A 21,597-nucleotide genomic window follows, 5' to 3' on the forward strand; every position below is an offset into this window, starting at 1 on the left:
CTGTCAAATAATTTCCTTGCTTTGCTTTTTAATAAAACCCTCTACCCTAGCTCCTGTCAGTGGAGTACTCCTAACCACCTTTGGTTTGGCACTGCCTGATTGTGTGATCAAATAAACTCTTGAAAATTTTAATGTGACTCAGTTTATCTTTTAACAACACTAAATGATGAACTGTCTAGTATCTTTCGATGCAACAACATACAACTGAATGTAACATCTCTTTCAATTGAGTGTACATCTCTCAATAATCTCTTTTAGCAATCTTTTAATCATCTCAATTTCTTTCAATAAAAGTTTACAAGCCTTTTGTTTTATGAGTTTTATTCTCCCTTAACGAAATTGGTCACACAGTGTCCTCAAGTTGACCATGAATGGTGCTTTGAAGGACTAAAAATAATTTACATACAGTCTTCCTTTAACTGATGGACTTAAACTTGATCCACTGATTTGTACCACGAACTTCAAAAGGTAGATTATTGTTGTAGACATGATGGCCTAATTCTTCCAGTGGTGGCTCTGGATCAGTTGTAGCAAACTGGGCTGCATCATCAATTTCTTTCCTCACTCCAACATCAATTTCTTTCAATTCTTCAATACTGGAAAGCTTGTTGTTCAACATTTTATCTTTGAGAAGCATAATGGGATCACTCTTACTTCTTATGTTCTGAATTTCCTCTCTGGTACGATAACTGATTCCAGGATCACTCATGCTATGCCCATGATAACGGTATGTCTGCAGCTCCATCACTATGGGTCCCTTTCCAGATCTACAGTAGTCAGCTGCAAACTTAGTTGCCTCTCGAACACATAGGACATCCATTCCATCTACCCTTAGTCCAGGGATAAAATTAACTCTCTTGTAGTAGTCAGTGCTGGCTGATGCTCTCTCAATAGCTGTTCCCATTCCATAGCGATTATTCTCACAGATGAAAATACAAGGTAATTTCCACAAAGCTGCCATATTATAAGCTTCAAATATCTGACCCTGATTAGCAGCACCATCCCCATACAGAGTCAAACAGACCTCATTGCTTCCCTTATATTTACAGGCCAGAGCAACACCAGCTCCCAGGGGTACCTGAGCACCAACAATGCCGTTGCCCCCATAGAAGTTCCTGCCGTACATATGCATCGATCCTCCTTTTCCTTTAGCACAACCTCCTCTTCGTCCAGTCAGCTCTGCAAGAATTGATTGCACAGAAAGTCCGTAAGCGTAGCATAAGCCGTGAGCCCGATAGGCTGTGATCGCGTGATCGGAGGGATTTGCCCCGGCCTTAAGGCCCACATAACAAGCTTCCTGACCATCACACAAGTGGCAGAAACCACGAATAAATTTCTGTTTATACAGCTGATCTGCCTTCAATTCCATTCGGCGAACAGTCTGCATCATCCTGTAGTACTGGAGCCCATCCTCCCGGGTGAGCACTGCTGTGACAGGCGGACCCTCTTCCAACCGATGAAGATCACATTTCTTAATTTCAAATGTGGCATCATTTGAATAGTTACAGGACGCCACCAGCACTCTGCTAGCGGGCTTCTGGGCCCCTCCTCCCAACACGCGGGAGACGGCGGCAGCGAGCATCTTCTTCATGGAGTGAAGTACAGGGCAGCCGCAACCGCCAACAACCCAAACTGCCAGGGCGACCCCGCCGACCTTCTGCGTGTCCCTCGGGCTGAACGCACGCGGCGCCACAATGGGGGCGTTGGTGACAGAGGCCACGTCATGCCGCTGCATCACAGGCCGCCAGCCTGCATTAATTGATTCTTACAGTGCTTTCCAGCTGTAAAATTAAAATACAGGTTGTTTCTTTTGCTGGAAGACTTGGCTGAACTATATACCCTGATCTAAATTAGCGCCATCACCATCTCAAGTCCCTTTTCCCGACCAAACGCTAGAGCGGCGCTTCTGAAGCTGGATCAGTGGGACTGAGGAACAGACAGAGTCCCAAAGGCACACAGCAGTTCTGATGGGTTAGGCCCAAGAAAATCTTACCAATATTTCTTTGAAGTCTTTTTTTTTTTTAATATGAATAAATGTTTTATCATACTTCATAGTATTCATTTATTTTAGTGTAAAAAATTATTTGTAGTTTAAATATTTAACTTAAACGAAACAAAATGCTTTTTAAAGTAAAGTTGGTGCTCCAGAAAAATATGCCACATTTGTCTTCTGGCTTCTAGGGTCTGTGTCACCTGAGGCGGGTGGCAGGGCAGGTGATAGTATACAAACGCCAGGCTGAGAATAACAGTCTAAAGCCAGTAGTAAGCTTTCCCTGGGGTGGGGAATTGGAGGCTGGGCCGAGACACAGACTGCAGTAACAGCTAAGTTTTTGCTATGGCACCTTTCCTTACGCCTTCTTATAATCCTGAATCCTGTCCAGTTTTATCCCTCTTTTCTGATTAATTTGCTTTTTAAAAAATCTTTTCCTATAATATCTTCATAGGATTTCCATAGGGTTTCTAAAGAAAACATCAAGATTCGGGTGGCTTTGGTTTTTGCTTTTATATCAATCTAAATGGAACCAGTCGTAGTTGGAGAAATCGAGAAGCATGTTCTGATAATACCTCTTTATATAGTAAACGTTAGGAAGTGTGTCTTCTTATAAAGTGACCCATTAAACAATATACAATTTGGACTGAAAGAGAGCAATAGAGTTTGCTTAAACTGCTGGTAAGAGTTCAACCCTGGGACACGAAAAGACCGAGGGCTAGGGTTACAAAGATCGCTTATCATTTTCCTATTTTGTGCTTTTCCTGGGAAGGTGATTTTCTACCCCAATAAGCCAACCCTGATCAGCAATCCTGTTCTGTTTAGACCACTAGCAATTCATCTTAACGCACGCTCTGTTGTATACCCATTGCCTGTTTGTAAATAAACGTACAAATAAAATACTACAAAATCCCTGTTTATAAATAAATTTTTACCCACATTTCCCTATGACGTGTTCAAAGCAGCTGCCTTCTTATATCTAGTTGCGAGTGTTATTTTGGACTCTTCTTTTGATATTCAGGCAGGAAGAAGAAAATAGCTTGTTAAAAAGTTATGATATCTCTTAAAACTCGATCCTCCTCCCGCCTCCCAACCCAGCCATCATAATAGGCCTCATCTTTTCACTGAGTTTAAAATTTCACTGTTGGAGCCCATGGTCTGGCTGTGGTGTTTGCACCCTCTTTGATAGTTAGCCTGTCTCTGCTGTTCTCTTTCATTCCTGCAGGTACTGGAGGTCTCCAGGGAGCGATATCTCCATGAGAATGAGAAAAATGACACTGCAGGATGGAACAGTAGTGTTAATGGGTCACTGACTGACAGCTGAGCCTTCCCTCAGAGGTATCAGCCAGGCTAGCACTGCCAGCAACACAAGAGCTATACAGTAAAGTGTGCCAATTTAATCTTGTCACATGGAGCCTGGGCTGCAAAGATAGAGTTCCCCTTAAAAGCCCAGTGTGACAAGGCTGAATCCCACTCGTGCCAGAGGAGAACATGCAAAGATGTTAATTGGAAAATACCCATGCTACAGGTCGCCACAGAAGATGGCCCTTTTTTGCAACAAGCTGTAGTTAAGATAATAAATAATCAAATGTGAACCTTCTGGGGACCTCTTGGATGTCAGTTACTCGACTATCCTAAATTCAGCTTGAAGATAGACAGACAAAATCATCTTTGCAGAATATGATACCAAAGTATTTCCATTAAACTGATTAGTCCTGATGGTGATTTCTTAAACTACAGTTTTTTGCAATAACATTTTTATTGTTACGTTCCTAATCCCATTCACATTTTCAAAATAAAAGCGAAATTTCCAGATATCAGTGTGAAAGTTTAAAACTCACCACAGAGCTCCTGCACTGTTGAGCTCTCCTCTGCTCCACCCCTAGCTGGCCGGGATTCAAGCTATGCACAGACAATAGAGCCCATGCTGCTGTCCTTCTCTTCAAGTGATTTATTTTTTGTCTTGTCATTGTTCAATAACATGTTTATTACCAAACAGAACTAAGAGCCATATACATGCTCACCACTGAAATGTTGTTTGCAATTAAAATCCCCATAAATTCTAAGTATTTAATTAACATCAAATCTCACTTTCAATCTATTTGAAATTAAAGGAAATAGATGAGCACTTTTATAAGGCCAATGGTACACTTTACATTTAATTAATAAAAAAACCTAATAAAAGAGGAGGCTGTGATGACAGCGGCAGTCATTCATGTCACTGTGTCAGAAATGCACATTTCATTTCTAGTGGTTGATCCCACAGGGTCATTTCTGAATTTATCTTAAAAGTGTCACCCACGTTGTATCAATTGCACATAAAATATTCTTAAATAAGTGACAAAGAAATGTAAAAAAAAGAACAGCATGTTTGAAGGCTATTTAAATTCCTCCAGTAATAATTGCACTTTTTCACCAAATGTTAAGAAAACAAAGCTGTTAAAAAGTGAATATGTCCTAGATAAATAATATTAAATCTCATTAAATGATTAGTTGCAATGTATTTTTTTCATAGCTCTAAGATTTGCCAATTAAGAGTGATGAGTAAGAACTTGGTGAAAAAAATTAAGAGTTATATATAACCCAGAGAAGAATTTTTCCCACTTGGTCTATTACTTATCTCCCTTGGAGAAAGGGAAAATGTCAGTACTATATATTCTGCAAAATAATGACAATTAAGCAAGGTTCCTCTCTAATGTTATAACAAGGGAAGTTATTTCAGAACAGTTCAAAGCCCTTGGCAAATAATATTTTTTTTCTTCTCCTAATGTTATAACAAGGGAAGTTATTTCAGAACAGTTCAAAGCCCTTGGCAAATAATATTTTTTTTCTTCTCCTAACCCCCATCATAATCATGAAGTATCATTAAATAAAAATTCAGGACAAATTAGCATGAAGAGAAGACTTGCTTGCAAATTAGAGGTAAAGTGAACATGTTCCTCTTCCACCCGGATAATAATGATGTAAGGAAAGGAAAGATGTTATGGGTTAATTTTTCATAGTGATGATAGAGCCACCATATTCCTCCTGCTGGATGCCGTCATCTGAGTCAACATGCCTCCAATACCCAAGGCCCTAGTCCCAGAGTTTGGGACCAAGGTCTAAAAGATAATGATAAAAAAGATCATAATACAAAACAGTAAAACTTTCCAAACATTTTAATAAGCTCCCTATAATGAGAGATGTAATTGAATGTGGCCAGATAAGAAATAAAAATTTATGTATAATCTGCTGTCAAGATTTACTATGGTTGGTGTCTCAACCAGTAGAGGATCAGCAGAGGAGCCAAGAGTGGTGAACTAATTTCTGCTCAGTCTTTTGAGTTGTTTTGTAAAATCCAAATCCATTCACAATGAAAATCATCAATGCAATACATGTTTCTAATGAATCGAAGCAAATTCAAGAAAGCCCAAGTCAGAGTTAGGTCTATTTGCATTTCCTCCAAAAATTATTATCACCTTTCTTGGGAAAGTGTTTTGTTCAGCAGATTTTAATTCTTGCATACTTAAGAACCCATATTTCAAATTTTTATTGTTTAAATAAGCACACATTTATCCCTAATAACCTTGATTTTAATTCAATGAAGCATGTATTAAGTATGATAGTAAAAATAAACTCTACATATTCAATAGTGAAATGAAGCCTTCTCTCCTCCGTACAGTCTTTTGTAATATATTAGTTTCTCTTAACTGTACCATTTTATGATGTTTTCTTTATAAACGCCCTGCGTCAACTCTTCCTTCTAACAACTCTGGGTAGACTATTACCTTTTTCTAGTGTCAGTATTTGACAATAATATGTGCACATTTACTTCCTTTAGCTTTGCTTCTTTGGAGAAGACTTGAGTGACTCAACTAAGTTTACAGAGAGACAAAGGACTATTGGCAAAATTCCAGAGCACTGCTGCCCCCTAGAAGGACGTTTGAGCAGTACATTTGATCATTACAGAGAAATCTTGGGAAAAAAGAGACTCTCAGGAAGAAGGAAACCCTTGCACCCCACTTTAACGACCTACTGCTGGCCACACCTCCATTTTCTTTGTCCTGTCTTGTATCTAAGCTTGGGCACCGTGTTGCCTGTCACATCCTACTCTTAGATCCTAATAGATCACATGGTTCTCTCAGGAGATTCCTGTAAATATGTACAGACGTACAAGCAAAATTTTCTTGGTAGTCTAATATTTTTAAATGATACAGATGAAATTTTCAGCTGTTGTATGCATTAATTTGAAATTTAAGGCACTGTCGTAAATATTGCCCAGGTACGTAAAATATTCTTGCATCTCTTTGCTAGAGAAACAAAGTTCAGGAAATTTGCTCATTTGAGCCTCACAGCGGCAGGTAAGGCGGTTTCTATCATTCTGAATTTCTAAGTGCAGAAACTGAGGCCAAGAGAGTTTAAGTGAAAGGCAAAAATTGTAAAGCTAATAAAAAAAAGTGTACTATTTATTCTTCACTTATTCAGCACATATAATGAAGTGCCTTCTTTCTATATGTCATGTCCCCTTTATGTTCTAAGTAGTAGAAAACAATGATGACATACAATTAGATTTCTCTCTACTTAATCCAGTTCATATGGAAGAGCTGTTCTGTGAGCTCTCCCAGATTTTCTGGCACTGCGTGTAGAAAAGGACACATCATCATTAAATGACAGAGGAAGCGACACATGAGCAGCTGTTATAGAGGCAATAAAACTAATGTATTACATTCCAGGCAATGGTTACAATGACAGTTTGTCTTTATTAGGATCAATGATGAACAAATTAAAAATAGAGTACTGTCAAACTGCAACATACAAAACAGAACAGTCTAATTTTGTAAAGTTGTGTCGTCTCCTTTAATTTGCTAGTACAGCAGAGCTGAAAAGGCACACTGGGAAATATGAAAATCAGGATCTCATAATTATGCAATACATTATGAATATGAATTCGCTTACTCCAAGCAACCTAAGACAATGCTGTAGATGTTTTATGGAGATTTTAACGCGTGAGAACCTTTCTGTTCCCACGGACCCACAGTGCATCCAGATTCTAAGATATTTCCATAGTACCCAACACTGTAAATCTAAAAGCCCACCATGGGAGAAGCCTCAGAGAGGTTTTTAAATAAGGGGCTGATAAACATCATCTACATTGGTAAATGAAGACAATGTGCAAGAAGAATTTTTAAGCTCAAACGTGTTAGACGCTCATCAGAAGCATTATGTTCAGAAAGCAAGATTCCTGGGGGATTGTCAGAGGAATTTAACAAGCTCCTGTCAGGGCCACCCGCTGCCTATGCTCCTTCCATTCTCTCAGGCCAGGAGCACCGCAGTGAAATTTATGATGAATTTCTCCCAAAACTCTTAACTTTTATCTGCCTTTATCTAGCCCTCTTCCCACCTCATTTTATGATAAAAATCATCGTCTATTTATAAGAATGCATTACAAGTTTTAAAGGGATTTTCCATATTTTATGGAATTTTTCCCTATTATGTGGAAAATTACATGGAATGCATTGTACCCCCACTGATCCAAGGAGACACAGACCCAGTGAGGTTAATAGGCCCGGTAAACATTGGGCTTGTCCTCAGGTCATACACCTAATTCATGGAGAGCTAGTCTCATCTTCTGATCCAGCGCTCCTTGCCTGCACATACTACACTCCTCCCCCAATCTCAGCTGCCTGTCTCCTGGTGAATTTTTACATCTATCAGAGCCTCCTTCCCCCTAATCTCAGCGGAAGAGGAGTTCTCCTCTTATCTGGAAATCTAACCCCTCAGCTCTTGCCACAGAACCTGCTATGCACTCATAGTGAGACACTGCTCTCACTCACCCCCCTGCCCCTGCCTCTCCACCAGAGAATCATCAATTTTGTTTTCCTTTCATGCTCATATTTCTTCAACTCTGAAAGAAGATACCAGAGTCCTCATTGCCTCTTTTAGATCTCATCCTATATTATTCCTTTTATCTAGTCAAGCTCCACAAACGTGCAGCCTGTACACACAGTCTCCGTCTACTTTCCTCTAATTGCTTCCATATGCTTCTGCAATCTGTGTCATCAGCAATGAACTGAAATTTCTCACATCAAGGACTTGGGTAAATTTAATGACAACTTCGGTATTATCACTCTCTGGAACTCTCCACCACATAGCCTAAGTGTTTCTCCATGGATATCCCTTACCCCAGCTTCAAAAAAAATATCATGTTCTTATGCTGCTTATACCCCAAACTTCATTTCCTGATATGTCAACCTTGACCCAAAAAGTAAATGTGGGTCTAAAGTTTAATACTATGTGCTCTATCCTTGCCAGCTGAAATGATTACCCACAGAGTCCCATGTGATTTATTGGTTTAATTCTCACTAGTATGGAGCTGCCAACTATATTTGCAACATTAACTTCCCTTCACTGTCTCCAATATACCAGGAAAAAAGTGTATTTAAAAGCCCTCTAGGTATTTAAAACTGAAAAATTCTTTTAAAAAAAAAAGAAAAAAAGGTTTCCTACCTTCTACCATTTGAATAAAACTATCTTCTCTTCCCAATTTTCTTGTCATCATTAGAGACCTATCATCAGTTTATAAACTTAACATATACCTTGACTGCAGCATCTTTTAAAAAACCCTATACTGTAAATGCACAAAAGCACAAAAGTAAAATATTTAAATCACCCAAAGATAACTGATGTTAAATTTTTATTTATTTCCCTTTATTTTTTAAATGTCTGATATATTTAGGATCATATTATGAATTTTATATCTCTTGAGTTTTTTATTGTTACTATCATATTACAATTATTTTCAAAATAATCAAAAGCCATTTAAAAGATCACTTCAATGGCTGCCAAAAAAATTCTCCGTGATATGCATGTGCCACGACTAACTGAAATGAAGACTTGTGTTCTTACTGAGCTCACACCACGTTCCAGGCACTACATGTTAGTGAGATTCTTGATTTTTAAACTTTAGTTTACAATGTTTTAACACAACGTTTCCTGTCTTCACTGTGTCAGTCTCTCCCTTATGCTTCCACTCTTTGTTTGCACACATATGTGCATGTGTGCCTAGATAATTACTTCTTCTTTTCTTTTCAATGGTTTTATTCTTTTATATTTAGTCTTTGAGACATCCAGAAGTTACCGGATAATACAGAGCAGTGAAATTACAACTTTATTTTGTGCACGCAGTTATTTCGTGTATTGAGTAGTCGACATCTTTACTGTTTGGGGAGGTGACTTCATGTCTATATCTATATATCTACGTGTAGATCTACATCTCCATAAGCTAAAAATTTTGTTTCTAAGCTCTTTAGTTTTATTACCTATCAGTTAATTCTTATGTGAACACTTCTCAGTTTTAATTATTAGAGCATTATATAATCACTTATTTGACAGACCTAGCCTTTCTTATTACATTTCTTTTTCAAAATCCTTTAAGATTTTGTAGCCTATATACTATTTCATATGAAGATTAATTTTATTAAATTAAAAAATGCTTTGGAATTTGGATTAGAATTCCTTTAAACATATAAAATAAATTGGAGAGAACTCTGCCTTTACAATATTTTATTTAGTTTTGCCATCCTAGAATATGCATCTCTCAACTTATTCAGAACTTTACTCACTGACATAGTGTGGTTCTCCTTATGAATATCCTATCCTTTGTTTATAAGCTTGTTTCTCAGCTTGCATGATGGTGGTTTTAATAGACAATTCTTTATTGACTTCTTTCTATGTTCCAGGCACTTTCCTAAGTGTATTGCAAGTGATATTTCACTTAACTGTCACAACAATCCTATGACATAGATAAGATTGCCTTACTTATTTTTACTGATAAGAAAACTAACGCTTTAATAGTAAATATTTCCAGGAACCAAAAACCAGCAAGTGCTAGAAACTGGACTCAAATACAGATTTGTTTAACTCTAAACCTTCTTATGTTTCATCATTAATTATTAAGTTAGCTCTGAGACTAAAACACATATTTTGTTAAGGAAATATTCCAAATTTAATTGTTTACTATAATTTTAACAAATATGTCAAATTTTTAAAAATATTTTTTGATATTTATTGAGATAGTCATATCACATCTGTTTATTTGACTTATTAATATATTGGCACTCAAGTCCACCCCTATGGTGTGTGGTACCCCAGGAAAATATGCTTTTGTGCAGCTCCAAAATGCATTACAAAGTTCATGGGTACATGAGGGTAGTGATTTATCAATGATTTAGAATAAGGAGCAGGAGGGGTGACATCAGCATCATGGTGGAGTGAGCTTTCCCTGTAAACTGTCCCCGCTAAGATACAATGTAAGGACATTCATATTCCAACAGAGGACATCCACACAACACAAAAGACATTGAGAGACCCACGCAGTTGTATATCAGAAGGTGGAGGTGCTGTAGCACCTCCCCCCACAGAGGAAGTGGAACAAGGTAAGAGAAAGCTTCTTTTCCTCCCAAGGGTGATAACCCAGAGACCATATGCAGATCCGAGAGGAAAGGGGGAAGGGAGTGGCCCTCTGCAGGAATACCATTGCTCTCCAATGTCCCTCATAGGCCAGGTTAAAGCTCCACACAGAAGTGGCTAGCTATGGTGGGAGTGTCTTCATTAAGTTAACAGCCCAGGAGAGCAGATAATGAGGGCAGAGCAAGAAGCCCCTGAGATCACACAGGAGAAAGAAAGTGCACCTCAGCCCTGACTGGTGCCCCAGTTCAGCAGTGGAGAGCTGAATAGAAGATGAGCTGAATGCTGAACAGGCTCAAAATACACAGCTCTTGACCCCCAACAAGTGGCAGCAGGGAAAGTGGCAATCAAATACTACCACAAGGCTGAAGCACAAATCCACACCATCTAGCAGTATGAAAAAATATATTAAATCACCACATCAGAAGGAAAATGATGAGTACCCAGAATTCAGTCCTGAAGACAAAGGAATCTATAATCTAAATGAGAGAATTCAAAATAGCTATCGTGAAAAAACTGAACAAGTTAAAAGAAAGTGCAGATAGATTCAATGAATTCAGGAGCTACTTCACAAAAGAGATTGAAACTATAAAGAAGAACCAATTAGAAATATTGAAGATGAAAAACACAATGGGTGAGATAAAGAAGAATATGGACTCCTTGAACAATAGAGCTGATATTATGGAGAAACAAATCAGCAATATTGAGGACAGAAATATAGAAATGCTTCAGATGCCAAGGAGAGAAGACTAAGACTGAAAAGAAATGAAGAAATTCTCTGAGAAATATCTGACTCAATTAGGAAAGGCAACATAAGGATTATAGGTATTCCAGAGAGAGATGAGAAGGAGAATGGAGCAGAAAGCTTATTCAAAGAAATAATAACAGAGAAGTTCCCAAACCTGGGTAAGGAGCTGGAAATGCAAGTGAAGGAAGCCAATAGATTTCCTAACTATATCAATGTAAAAAGACCTACTATAAGGCATAGAGTAGTGAAGCTGGCAAAAGTAAATGACAGAGAAAAAACACTAAGGGCAGCAAGGCAGAAGAAAATAACTTACAAAGCCAAGAATACTCTGTCCAGTGAAAATATCCTTCAGATATGATGGAGAAATGATATAGATCTTCTTGACTGTGTAGTTCCCTAATACCATTTATTTCATTCTGGTTCTGTCATTACTCATGATGCTGCAACGTATATCCCTTCACCTGTGAACACTAGCTTCTCAGAGATTGTTACTCTGCTTTATTGATGATGACCACAAAATGCAAGTCTTATTCAGAGAATGCAGGTAAAATTAAAGCATCATTCTATTTCTGGTCATGTTCAAGTCTATTTATATAAATATAGAACATAAATGTAAACAACACATCTTGCAATCATGTTCTCTCTTGAGCAGTTTAGGCTATGATCACTGCATTTCTAGAATGTGATTTCTTTCCATGTAGATTGCATTTCTGTCTTCCACATATCAGCAGCAGCAGCAAGAGGGGCCGTGTGAGGAATGAGAAGAGCAGTCCTATTCTTGCAAGGAATGGCTGTTTTTCCTGTGGCACAGCTTAAGACCAACCAAGAAGAACACAATGTCACAACATCAATTACAGGCAAAAGAGGAAATCTGTAAGAAGGGCCTGATGGCATTATGAATCAACTGTCTCAAAGTCCTGGGAAGGAGCTGACATATGAGGAGGGCTACCTGACAGATGAAGTGTAGTTTGCAGATTAGGGGAGTGACCACCTCAGGTACAAGTGATGACTGATGCACAGGGCAAAGCATGCCTGCTGCCACCCTCACCACTCCTGGGTGCTGTATGCTGGAGGCAGCACCATGGTCACAACACAGATGTGCAACAGCCCATGCCTGCTTAAGGCTCAAACTCAAGGATTTGTGCTGCACTATGGGTAGCCAAAGCCCTCAATTTGTCCCATGTGAAAGAGAGTCATACAAAATCACCATATCAGCACAATCCTGGCAGCTCAGTCTTGCTTGATCCCACCATGCCCGTCAGCAGAAGTGATCCCCTTGCCAGGCCACTCACATAGAACTGATGCCCAGGCATGGGACCCTGGCACGATCGCATAGGCAGATCTCTTAGAGCTCCTCTGAAAATCTAGTCAACCTCATGATTGGGATAGAGGATCAGAGAGCATCCCAAAGAGGAGATACACACACACGCACACACACACACACACAAATATCTTGTTGTATCTATATAATCTAGAGAAAATATATCTTAAGCAAGTATATTATATTTATAAACTTCTTAATAATCAACTCTCCTAGAACTTCTGGGATAAATTCAAATTGTTTGTTAATTTATTTACTGAATACATGAACAAATTGTGCAGCATGATTTTCACAAAAATCTTTTTTGGCTGTTTGAAGATTTTCTGTTTTGGAAGATTATGTTTGTACTTGCACAAGTCTAGATGCCAGGGCACAAATTTCCTAATAACTAGTCCACTCTTGTTTTCAGTAGATTACATTCATTTAAGGCTATATTTATTTCTTACCTCCCATGTATCATTGACAATCACCAACTTTTATCGATATTTAGCATTTAATAAGCAGTGCTTACTTAGCTCCCTGTGCTAAACTTTATCGTAGGTTATCTAGTTTATTCCCACAGGCACAATTTTATGTAGGTACTATTATCATGCACGCTTTATCACAATTAAAATGAGATCTGTTGGAGAAGCTTAGCTTATCTCGCATGAGGGAGTTTGTAAATAGTGTAGCCAGATTGTGAAACCAATTTAGTCTGAGTTCAGAGTTTTCACTCTTAACCGCTGTCTTATTGGAGAGAGAATACAAAAAAAGATGGAATCTCTGCCCTCAGGGACCTTAAATTCTTGTGCAGGTATTTGAGAGGCCCAATCAAATTCCACTTCTTTCCTGTCTGGGTTCTAAATAAATTGTTATCTAAGATAAAGGATTCTCAAATGAAGACCAAAATATCATCATTATTTTTGTAAAGTTTCCATGGGAAGATGTCAGTGTGAAAGTACATTCGATCTCTTAACCCAGGATCAGGCTGACTCACCTACTCAGTCACAGGTATTGCTGGACCCAGAGATTAGGATCATGGAGTGGGAAGAACAGAGAGGAAGTCCTGCCACCTGTGGAGTGCTCATTCCCAAAAGGAAGAGAGAGGTGCTGAGCCTAGCATGTCTAATTTATAATTCTGAAATTTACCATCTAGATAAGTCACCCCATCTCTTCTCAGGTGGGGAGACTGAAAGGATGGGGAAAATCTGGAAGTGCTCCAACCATTCCCAAGTATTGATGAATTTCCTCTCCTTTCTCTCTTATCCACATGTCCAACCCTCCTGTACCCACACCATTTGCTCCTTCCTGGCCAGCACACTCTTGATTTATTTTCTGCAACTGAGAATCTGTGCATCTTGCTCCTTCTGTTTCATTGTTTCTAGCTTTTGTTTTGTTTACTCATTGGATGACTCAGTTTTCTTAGTGTGGGCAGGTAGGGCTGGTAGTGAATTCTGTAACTGTAGGTTTGGGAGAAGAAAAATACATCTGTACTTGGAAATATTATTGTTCTAAAGTTTTATGCCTAGAAAACATAAGACAATCAATCAAACAATTTTTGAAAAAATAATAACATTAATTAAAATGTTACTGATGAAATGAACATGTGGAACATAATAGCTTTTATATTACTTTTTATTAAAAAATAACCAGATAAAAAATAAAGGAAGAAAGGATAACTTTTATAATATTAACAAAATAAATAAAATAGCTTGGAAAATTTTTAGTGAGAAACATTCTTCTATGAAGAAACCAAAAACTCCAACAAAGGAACATAAAAAATATGAAAAATGGAAATACACATCTGGTTTGTGAGTAAATAGACGTTATTTTAGCTATGTCAGTTCTTCAAAAATTGATCAATGTTATCTAAAATGACCTAACATGGTTTTCTTGAGGGATGGCAAAGGGAGATAAGGAAATAGGAGTAAAGTTTCTCTAAAAAATAACCAAGAGAGTATTTCCACGGACATCTCGAAAAAGATTATTAATGAGGGATTGTACCTAACTGTATTTAAAATGTTAATAAATGACAATTGATTAAAGAGTTTGGTGCTTTGTAGAGTGATAGACTAATGACTGAAAATAGAGTCAAAAAACAGATGTTCATACATATGGGGATTTTGTACATGAAAAATAGGTAATACCAGGTCAGTAAAGAAATGCAGATGCAGGACCATGGGACAAATTGAGACCAATGACTAGATCCTTAGGCTAAAATTTTATAAAATAAATGAAATTGGAAATTTAACATTATATCAAAATCAACTTCAAAGTGATCCAAATATTAGTTACAAAGAAATAATAATATATATATTCTAGAAGAAATTGTAAGAAGTAGGGGAAGAAGGTTGGTATAAAGCCTAGAAACACCAAAAAGGGGGGAAAAAAACTAACTAATAAATTTGACCAATTTTTTTAATCACAGAAAAAGTATAAGAAACTAAAAAATTACAAAGTAAGAAAAGTATTTATAATATGTGAGATTTAAAGAGCAAATTACTTTTTTTAATTTTTTTAATTGTTATTTTTTTGGATGTACATCATATTTCAAATTCTGTATATATTGCATCATGTTCACCACCCAAACACTAATTATAGTGCATCCCCTCACATGTGACCCTAATCACCCCTTTTGCCCTCCCCCTTCCCCCCTTCCCCAATGGTAACCACCAGTCCAATCTCCAATGCTATGTGATTTTTTTTGGTCGTTTTTATCTTCTACTTATGAGTGAGATCATATGGTATTTGACTTCCTCCCTCTGACTTATTTCACTCAGCATAATACCCTCAAGGTCCATCCATGTTGTCACAAGTGGCCAGATTTCATCATTTCTTATGGCTGAGTAGTACTCCATCGTGTATAAATACCACATCTTCTTTATCCATTCGTCCCTTGATGGGCACCTAGGTTGCTTCCAAGTCTTGGCCATTGTGTATAATGCCACAATGAACATAGAGGTGCAAGTATCTTTATGCCTTTGTGTTTTCAAGTTCTTTGGAAAAATACCCAGCAGTGGAATAGCTGGATCATATGGTAAATCTATCCTTAATTTTCTGAGGATACTCCAAACTGCTTTCCATAGTGGCTGCACCAGTTTGCACTCCCACCAGCTCTGTACAAGGGTTCCCTTCTCTCCACACCCTCTCCAACATTTGTTGTTTCCTGTCTTGTTAATTATAGCCATTCTGACCGGAGTGAGGTGATACCTCATTGTAGTTTTGATTTGCATTTCCCTGATAGCTAATGATGTTGAGCATCTTTTCATATGCCTATTGGCCATCTGTATATCTTCTTTGGAGAAATCTCTGTTCAGATCTTTTGCCCATTTTCTAATTGGATTGTTGGTTTTTTTGTTGTTGAGCTGTATGAGTTCTTTGTATAGTTTGCATATTAACCCCTTATCTGATATGTGGTTTGCAAATATCTTCTCCCAATTGTTAGGTTGTGTTTTCATTTTGTTGATGGTTTCCTTTGCCGTGCAGAAGCTTTTGAGTTTGATGTAGTCCCATTTTTTCACTTTTTTCTTTTGTTTCCCTTGCCTGGTCAGACATGGGACTTGAAAATATGCTGCTCAGACCAATGTCATAGAGCGTACTGCCTATGTTTTCTTCTAGAGGTCTCATGGTTTCTGGTCTTACATTCAAGTCTTTAACCCATTTTGAGTTGATTTTTGTGCATGGTGTAAGGGAATGGTCTACTTTCATTCTTTTGCATGTGGCTGTCCAGTTTTCCCAACACCATTTATTGAACAGACTCTCCTTTCTCCATCGTATGCTCTTGGCTCCCTTGTTGAATATTAGCTGTCCATAAACGTGTGGGTTTACTTCTGGGCTCTCAATTTTGTTCCATTGATCTGTGTGTCTGTTTTTGTGCCAGTACCATGCTGTTTTGGTTACTATGGCTTTGTAGCATAATTTGAAACCGGGGAGTGTGATACCTCCAGCTTTGTTCTTTTTTCTCAGGAATCCTTTGGCTATTCGTGGTCTTTTGTTGTTCCATACAAATTTTAGGATACTTTGTTCTATTTCTGTAAAAAATGTTGTTGGAACTTTGATCGGGATTGCGTTGAACCTATCGATTGCTTTAGGAAGTATGGACATTTTAACAATGTTAATTCTTCCAATCCAAGAGCATGGAATATCTTTCCATTTCTTTGTGTCTTCTTCTGTTTCTTTCAACAATGTCTTATAGTTTTTGGTGTACAGGTCTTTCACCTCTTTTGTTAAGTATATTCCTAGGTATTTTATTCTTTTTGTTGCAATTGTAAATGGGATTGTATTCTTGATTTCTCTTTCTGCTACTTCATTGTTAGGGTATAGAAACGCAACCGATTTTTGTACATTGATTTTGTATCCCGCAACTTGACTGTAATCCTTTATTATTTCTAAAAGTCTTTTAGTGGACTCTTTAGGGTTTTCTAGATATAAAGTCATGTCGTCTGCAAAGAGTGATAGTTGCACTTCTTCTTTTCCAATGTGGATCCCTTTTATTTTTTTTTTTCTTGCCTGATTGCTCTGGCTATGACTTCCAATACTATGTTAAATAAGAGTGGTGACAGTGGGCATCGTTGTATGGTTCCTGTTCTTAGAGGGATAGCTTTCAGTTTTTCTCCATTGCGAATGATATTTGCTGTGGGTTTGTCATATATGGCCTTTATTATGTTGAGGTATTTTCCTTCTATACTCATTTTATTTAGAGTTTTTATCATAAATGGATGCTCTATCTTGTCAAATGCTTTCTCTGCATCTATTGAGATGATCACGTGATTTTTATTCTTCATTTTGTTAATATGGTGTATCATGTTGATAGATTTGCGGATGTTGAACCATCCCTGCATCCCCAGAATGAAACCCACTTGATCATGATGTATGATCTTTTTGATGTATTGTTGTATTTGATTTGCTAGTATTTTGTTGAGGATTTTTGCATCGATTTTCATCAGTGATATTGGCCTGTCATTTTGTTTTTTATGTGTTGTCCTTGTCTGGTTTTTGTATCAGGATAATGTTTGCTTCGTAAAAGGAGTTAGGAAGCCTCCCCTCCTCTTCAATTTTTTGGAAGAGTTTGAGAAGGATAGGTATTAGGTCTTCTTTGAATGTTTGGTAGAATTCACCAGGGAATCCATCTGGTCCTGGACTTTTATTTTTTGGGAGGTTTTTAACTGCTGTTTCGATTAAAGAGCAAATTACTTTAAGATACAAAGAACAAATAAAGGAAAAGGAAAATAGCAAAAGGGAATACAGCAAAGAAATCATACATGGGCAGTTCATATAAAAAGAATGTGCCAATCAACATGAAAAGACAGTTTAATCTCTCTCGTCAGTAAAGACGTGACAAAGAAAACAAGGTAACATTTTAACTTCTGTGCTTCCTGAAAATTAAATACTGAAAAACATCAAAAGTGTGTGAAGCAGGCCTCTCATAACTGTTGATGAAAGAATAAACTGTTAATGATTTTGGCATTTACCACCTGACAGATTATTTATTTTTCTTATCTTATTTATCATCTTTCTCTCCCACTGGAATGCAAAGTCTCGTCCATGAAAACAAGACTCAAGCTCTTTTGTTCACTGGTGTAGTTCATGAGTCTAAAACAGTGCAGAGTAAACAGCAGACGCTCCATAAACATTTACTTTAAAAAGTAACATATACACTTGTCTGAGAAGCACGATTCTATTCTATAAAGAAAAAGTTATGCAACAAAAAATTTGGCAAGAAAGCACAAAAAATATCATATGATCTGTTGACAGCAAATGATCTGTTATAATAATAAATGAAAATTTATGTGTTAAAATGTTCTCAATTGAGCCAAAAGAATGAAATCCAGGTATTCAACAGCTCAAGAAATAAATGTGTTGAGAAAAAAAGACTCGTTTTATTTACCCCACAAAAATCACACTTTCTGGTAAAGTAATAAAAACAAAGTGGAGATAAATACCAGGAAGCAGCACATGTGAAACAATAATCATTTACTTTTTAAAAGAAGACAATGAGCCTCTAAAAAGTACTTTGCTTTGTAGTCAGTGCCCTACAAGCTCAAATCTTATCTGATCCTCAGTTTACTCCATTTGTTTGCTGTTATTAAAAGAACATGAGTTAACGTGCAGTCCGTTATGAATAAAGAGGAAGCATCCAGCGCAAATTTTTATTGAAAATTATGTATACATTTGCTTTAGCCATTCAATATTGTTAATTTGTGGTTGAACCACAGCACATACGTACCTTAAATCCTAAACAATAGATATGAGGCCCAAATTATGCAAATTTACAGGGCTTCATATCATTGACAATAAAGTAAAACAACAACAGACAGTAAATGAAAATGAGAATGATGGTAAGCCAAGAGTAATTTGTAAACAAAGGGGAAGAATATCAGCTGTTGGACATCATGTGCACTTCAGACATCATCAGCGTGCTCAATCAGAGCCTTCAGTATGCTTTGTGCTAATTTTGGATTATGAATATTAAATTTTAGTAACCACAAATGTCTTAATTAGGAGGTTGGTAGTCACATGTGAAAATGGGGCTCTGAAACTTTGGTCATTCTTTTGTATAATGAAATAAAAAATTTGCATTTTTGGATCAATTCCCAGTCCATCAAGAGGCTCCCTTGAGGTTTTTCAGTGGGCATTTAGATAATTTAAGCATCCTGGCTGAGGGTCAGGGGCTGCAGAAAAGAAACACTGCATTTGGAGGCTGTTCCACCACTGCACATCTACCTGGGTAATGGAGCTAGAATATCAAATGCTTGGTTAAGCAGCTCATTGCTTTTTCTCTCAAGCTAGCTCGGGCAGGAGTTCATGGGGGGGAAAAAGAAGAGAAGAGAAGAGGACAGGTGAGGAGAAGAGAGAAGAGAATTTTTAGTTCTCTTTTAGTTTAGAAACACTACAAAAGCTACAAAACCTTCATGCTGAGCAGAAAACCCTATCACCTGCCTCCAGGTTTACTAGTTGCTAAAAGAATGAGTGCTTCGTGAAGTGGAACATTAGCATAAGGAGTTATCTATGATATTTAGGGGAAGGGAAAGGGTACGGCTAGTGAAAATTAAAAAGTGACCCACACAATTACCATAGGGCCTCAACCCTATTTATCAACATAACTCAGTGGTTTCCAGGCTAGCGTGATTTGGTCCCAGGGGACACTTGACAACATCTGGAGACATTTTTTGTTATTACAACTCGGGCATGCATATGGCCCATAATATCAGTAATGCTGAGGTTAAGAAACCCTTGACGTACATCTTTGCACCCATTTTGTTGAATGAACTCAATTCAGTAAGGTGCAAATATACATCAACCTTAACCATTTTTTTTCCCCATTGGACACAATCTGTAGACTAGTTTCTTCTCTGCTCATGAATAACTTGTCATATGAGGCTAACCATTTCTTTTTTTCTGAGGAAGTTTCTCCCTGAGCTAACATCTGTCGCAAATCCTTCTCTTTTTTTGCTTGAAGAAGATTAGCCCTGAGCTAACATCTGTGCCAGTCTTCCTCTATTTTGCATGTGGGATGGCTCCACAGCACGGCTGATGAGTAGAACAGGTCTGCACCTGGGATCCAAGCCAGTGAACCCAGGCCGCTGAAGCAGAGTGTGCGGACTTCAACCAGTTGGCCATGGGGCCGGCCCCCAGTCTAGCCAATTTTTGAATCATTTTTATTTAAAAGACAGCCTCATTTCAAAATTAAAATGTGCAATCCACTGTAATCTTACAACTCTTATTAGGCCAGCCCCAGTGGCCTAGTGGTTAAGCTCAGTGCACTCCGCTTCAGTGGTGGTCTGGGTTCAGTTCCTCGGTGCAGACCTACACCACTCGTCAGTGGCCATGCTGTGCAGCAGCTCACATACAAAAAGACAAAGATTGACAACAGTTGTTATCTCAGGGCCAATCTTCCTCAGGAAAAAAAAAAACCCTCTTATCCAATTGAAGGCTTCTCTCCTTTGGCATATCTATGCAAATAACTTCTGTTTGTCCCTCCCATTCCACACCACTCCTTTCTCCAACCTACTGTGTTCCCCCAGCTGTTGACATGTACCCATTACATCGATGAGTTCTTGCACCTTCTGCTTCTGATTGGGTTTGGCCAATAAAGAGCACTGGCAGGAGGATGCAGGGAGGAAGAAGAGTGATTTGGGGATGTTTACGTCCCCAGCTCCCTCCTGCAGCTTGGCCAAAGGCTGACTGCTTCTCTTGACCAAAAGTCATGGTTCCCATCTTGGAGTCACCTCCACAAGGCTCTGTCTGCAGCTGGTTCTGGTAACCAGACCCTCCTTCGCCCCTTCAGGCTGGGGCGGTAACTTTTCCCCTCTGTTACTGACCTCCGGGTACTGTGCCCAGCCTGGTGTCTTCTTTAGTGTCTCCTCCTTTTACCCAGTTTGGCACGTCCTGCCAGGTCTCTGACACACCCAACTTGCACCAGTTTGAAGCCTGGGTACTTACAGAGGGCAGAGGAGCATGGTTAGTCTTTTTTCTCTTTATTCTGCCAGCTCTCTAAAATTTTAGGCATAGTCTCAATTCCCAAAACTCTTGAGTCTACATCAAAGATTTCCTTCTGAAGGAGACTCAAAAAAAGATAGCTGCCTTCTTCCCTCTCTCAGTTCTGAACAATTGAGAAAGAAAGAAAAGGAAGAGCAAGGAAAGACAAAACAAATATCACCTTTATTACTAAAAAAGTGTAATTTGGAGGATGAAAAAGTCAAATGGGTCAGCTAACTGAACACTAAATTAAGCAAATTTCCAGCTCAGTCACTGAGTCGGGCTCTACCCAGGGAAACTTTCTTCTTGGAGGAACAGGAGAAAACGCCAGCTTCCTTCAGGCAGCGCACTCCCAAGAGGAAGAAGTGAGAAGAGAGAGAGCCCAGCTGAGCAAGCCCCATTTGTCTTCCACTTCACCTGGATGGAGTGAGAAGTGGGCGGAGAGGAAGGCTGGCCTCACTGAGCGCCCGCCACACAGAGGGAGGCAGCAGTAGTGGCGAAGGAGCTTTCTCTCCTGGGTCTTCTTTTGTTGTTATTTTGTTTTGCTTTGTTTGCTCTGTTTTTTCCTTTGATGCTTAACTCTTTGGGCTTTACCATCAAATCTATGATTAACAGATCAACAGTGACGTTTTCCTT

General features: G+C 38.3%; 1 protein-coding gene across 1 annotated transcript; it reads right to left on the reverse strand.

Annotated features, from left to right (window-relative positions):
• Positions 1–304: 304 nt before the first annotated feature.
• On the reverse strand, positions 305–1,908 carry PDHA2 (pyruvate dehydrogenase E1 subunit alpha 2). The gene has a single exon (XM_008544456.2). It carries the CDS (start codon positions 1,733–1,735, stop codon positions 416–418), a length of 1,320 nt encoding a protein of 439 aa, XP_008542678.2. The 5' UTR covers positions 1,736–1,908; the 3' UTR covers positions 305–415.
• Positions 1,909–21,597: the final 19,689 nt, after the last annotated feature.

This window comes from Equus przewalskii, chromosome 3, assembly GCF_037783145.1.
Source record: "Equus przewalskii isolate Varuska chromosome 3, EquPr2, whole genome shotgun sequence".
In the NCBI taxonomy this organism is placed as follows: Eukaryota; Metazoa; Chordata; class Mammalia; order Perissodactyla; family Equidae; genus Equus; species Equus przewalskii.

Bases quoted from the DNA above. Each gene is read 5' to 3' on its own strand.
- PDHA2 (XM_008544456.2), bottom strand. From the start codon at position 1,735: ATGCAGCGGCATGACGTGGCCTCTGTCACCAACGCCCCCATTGTGGCG.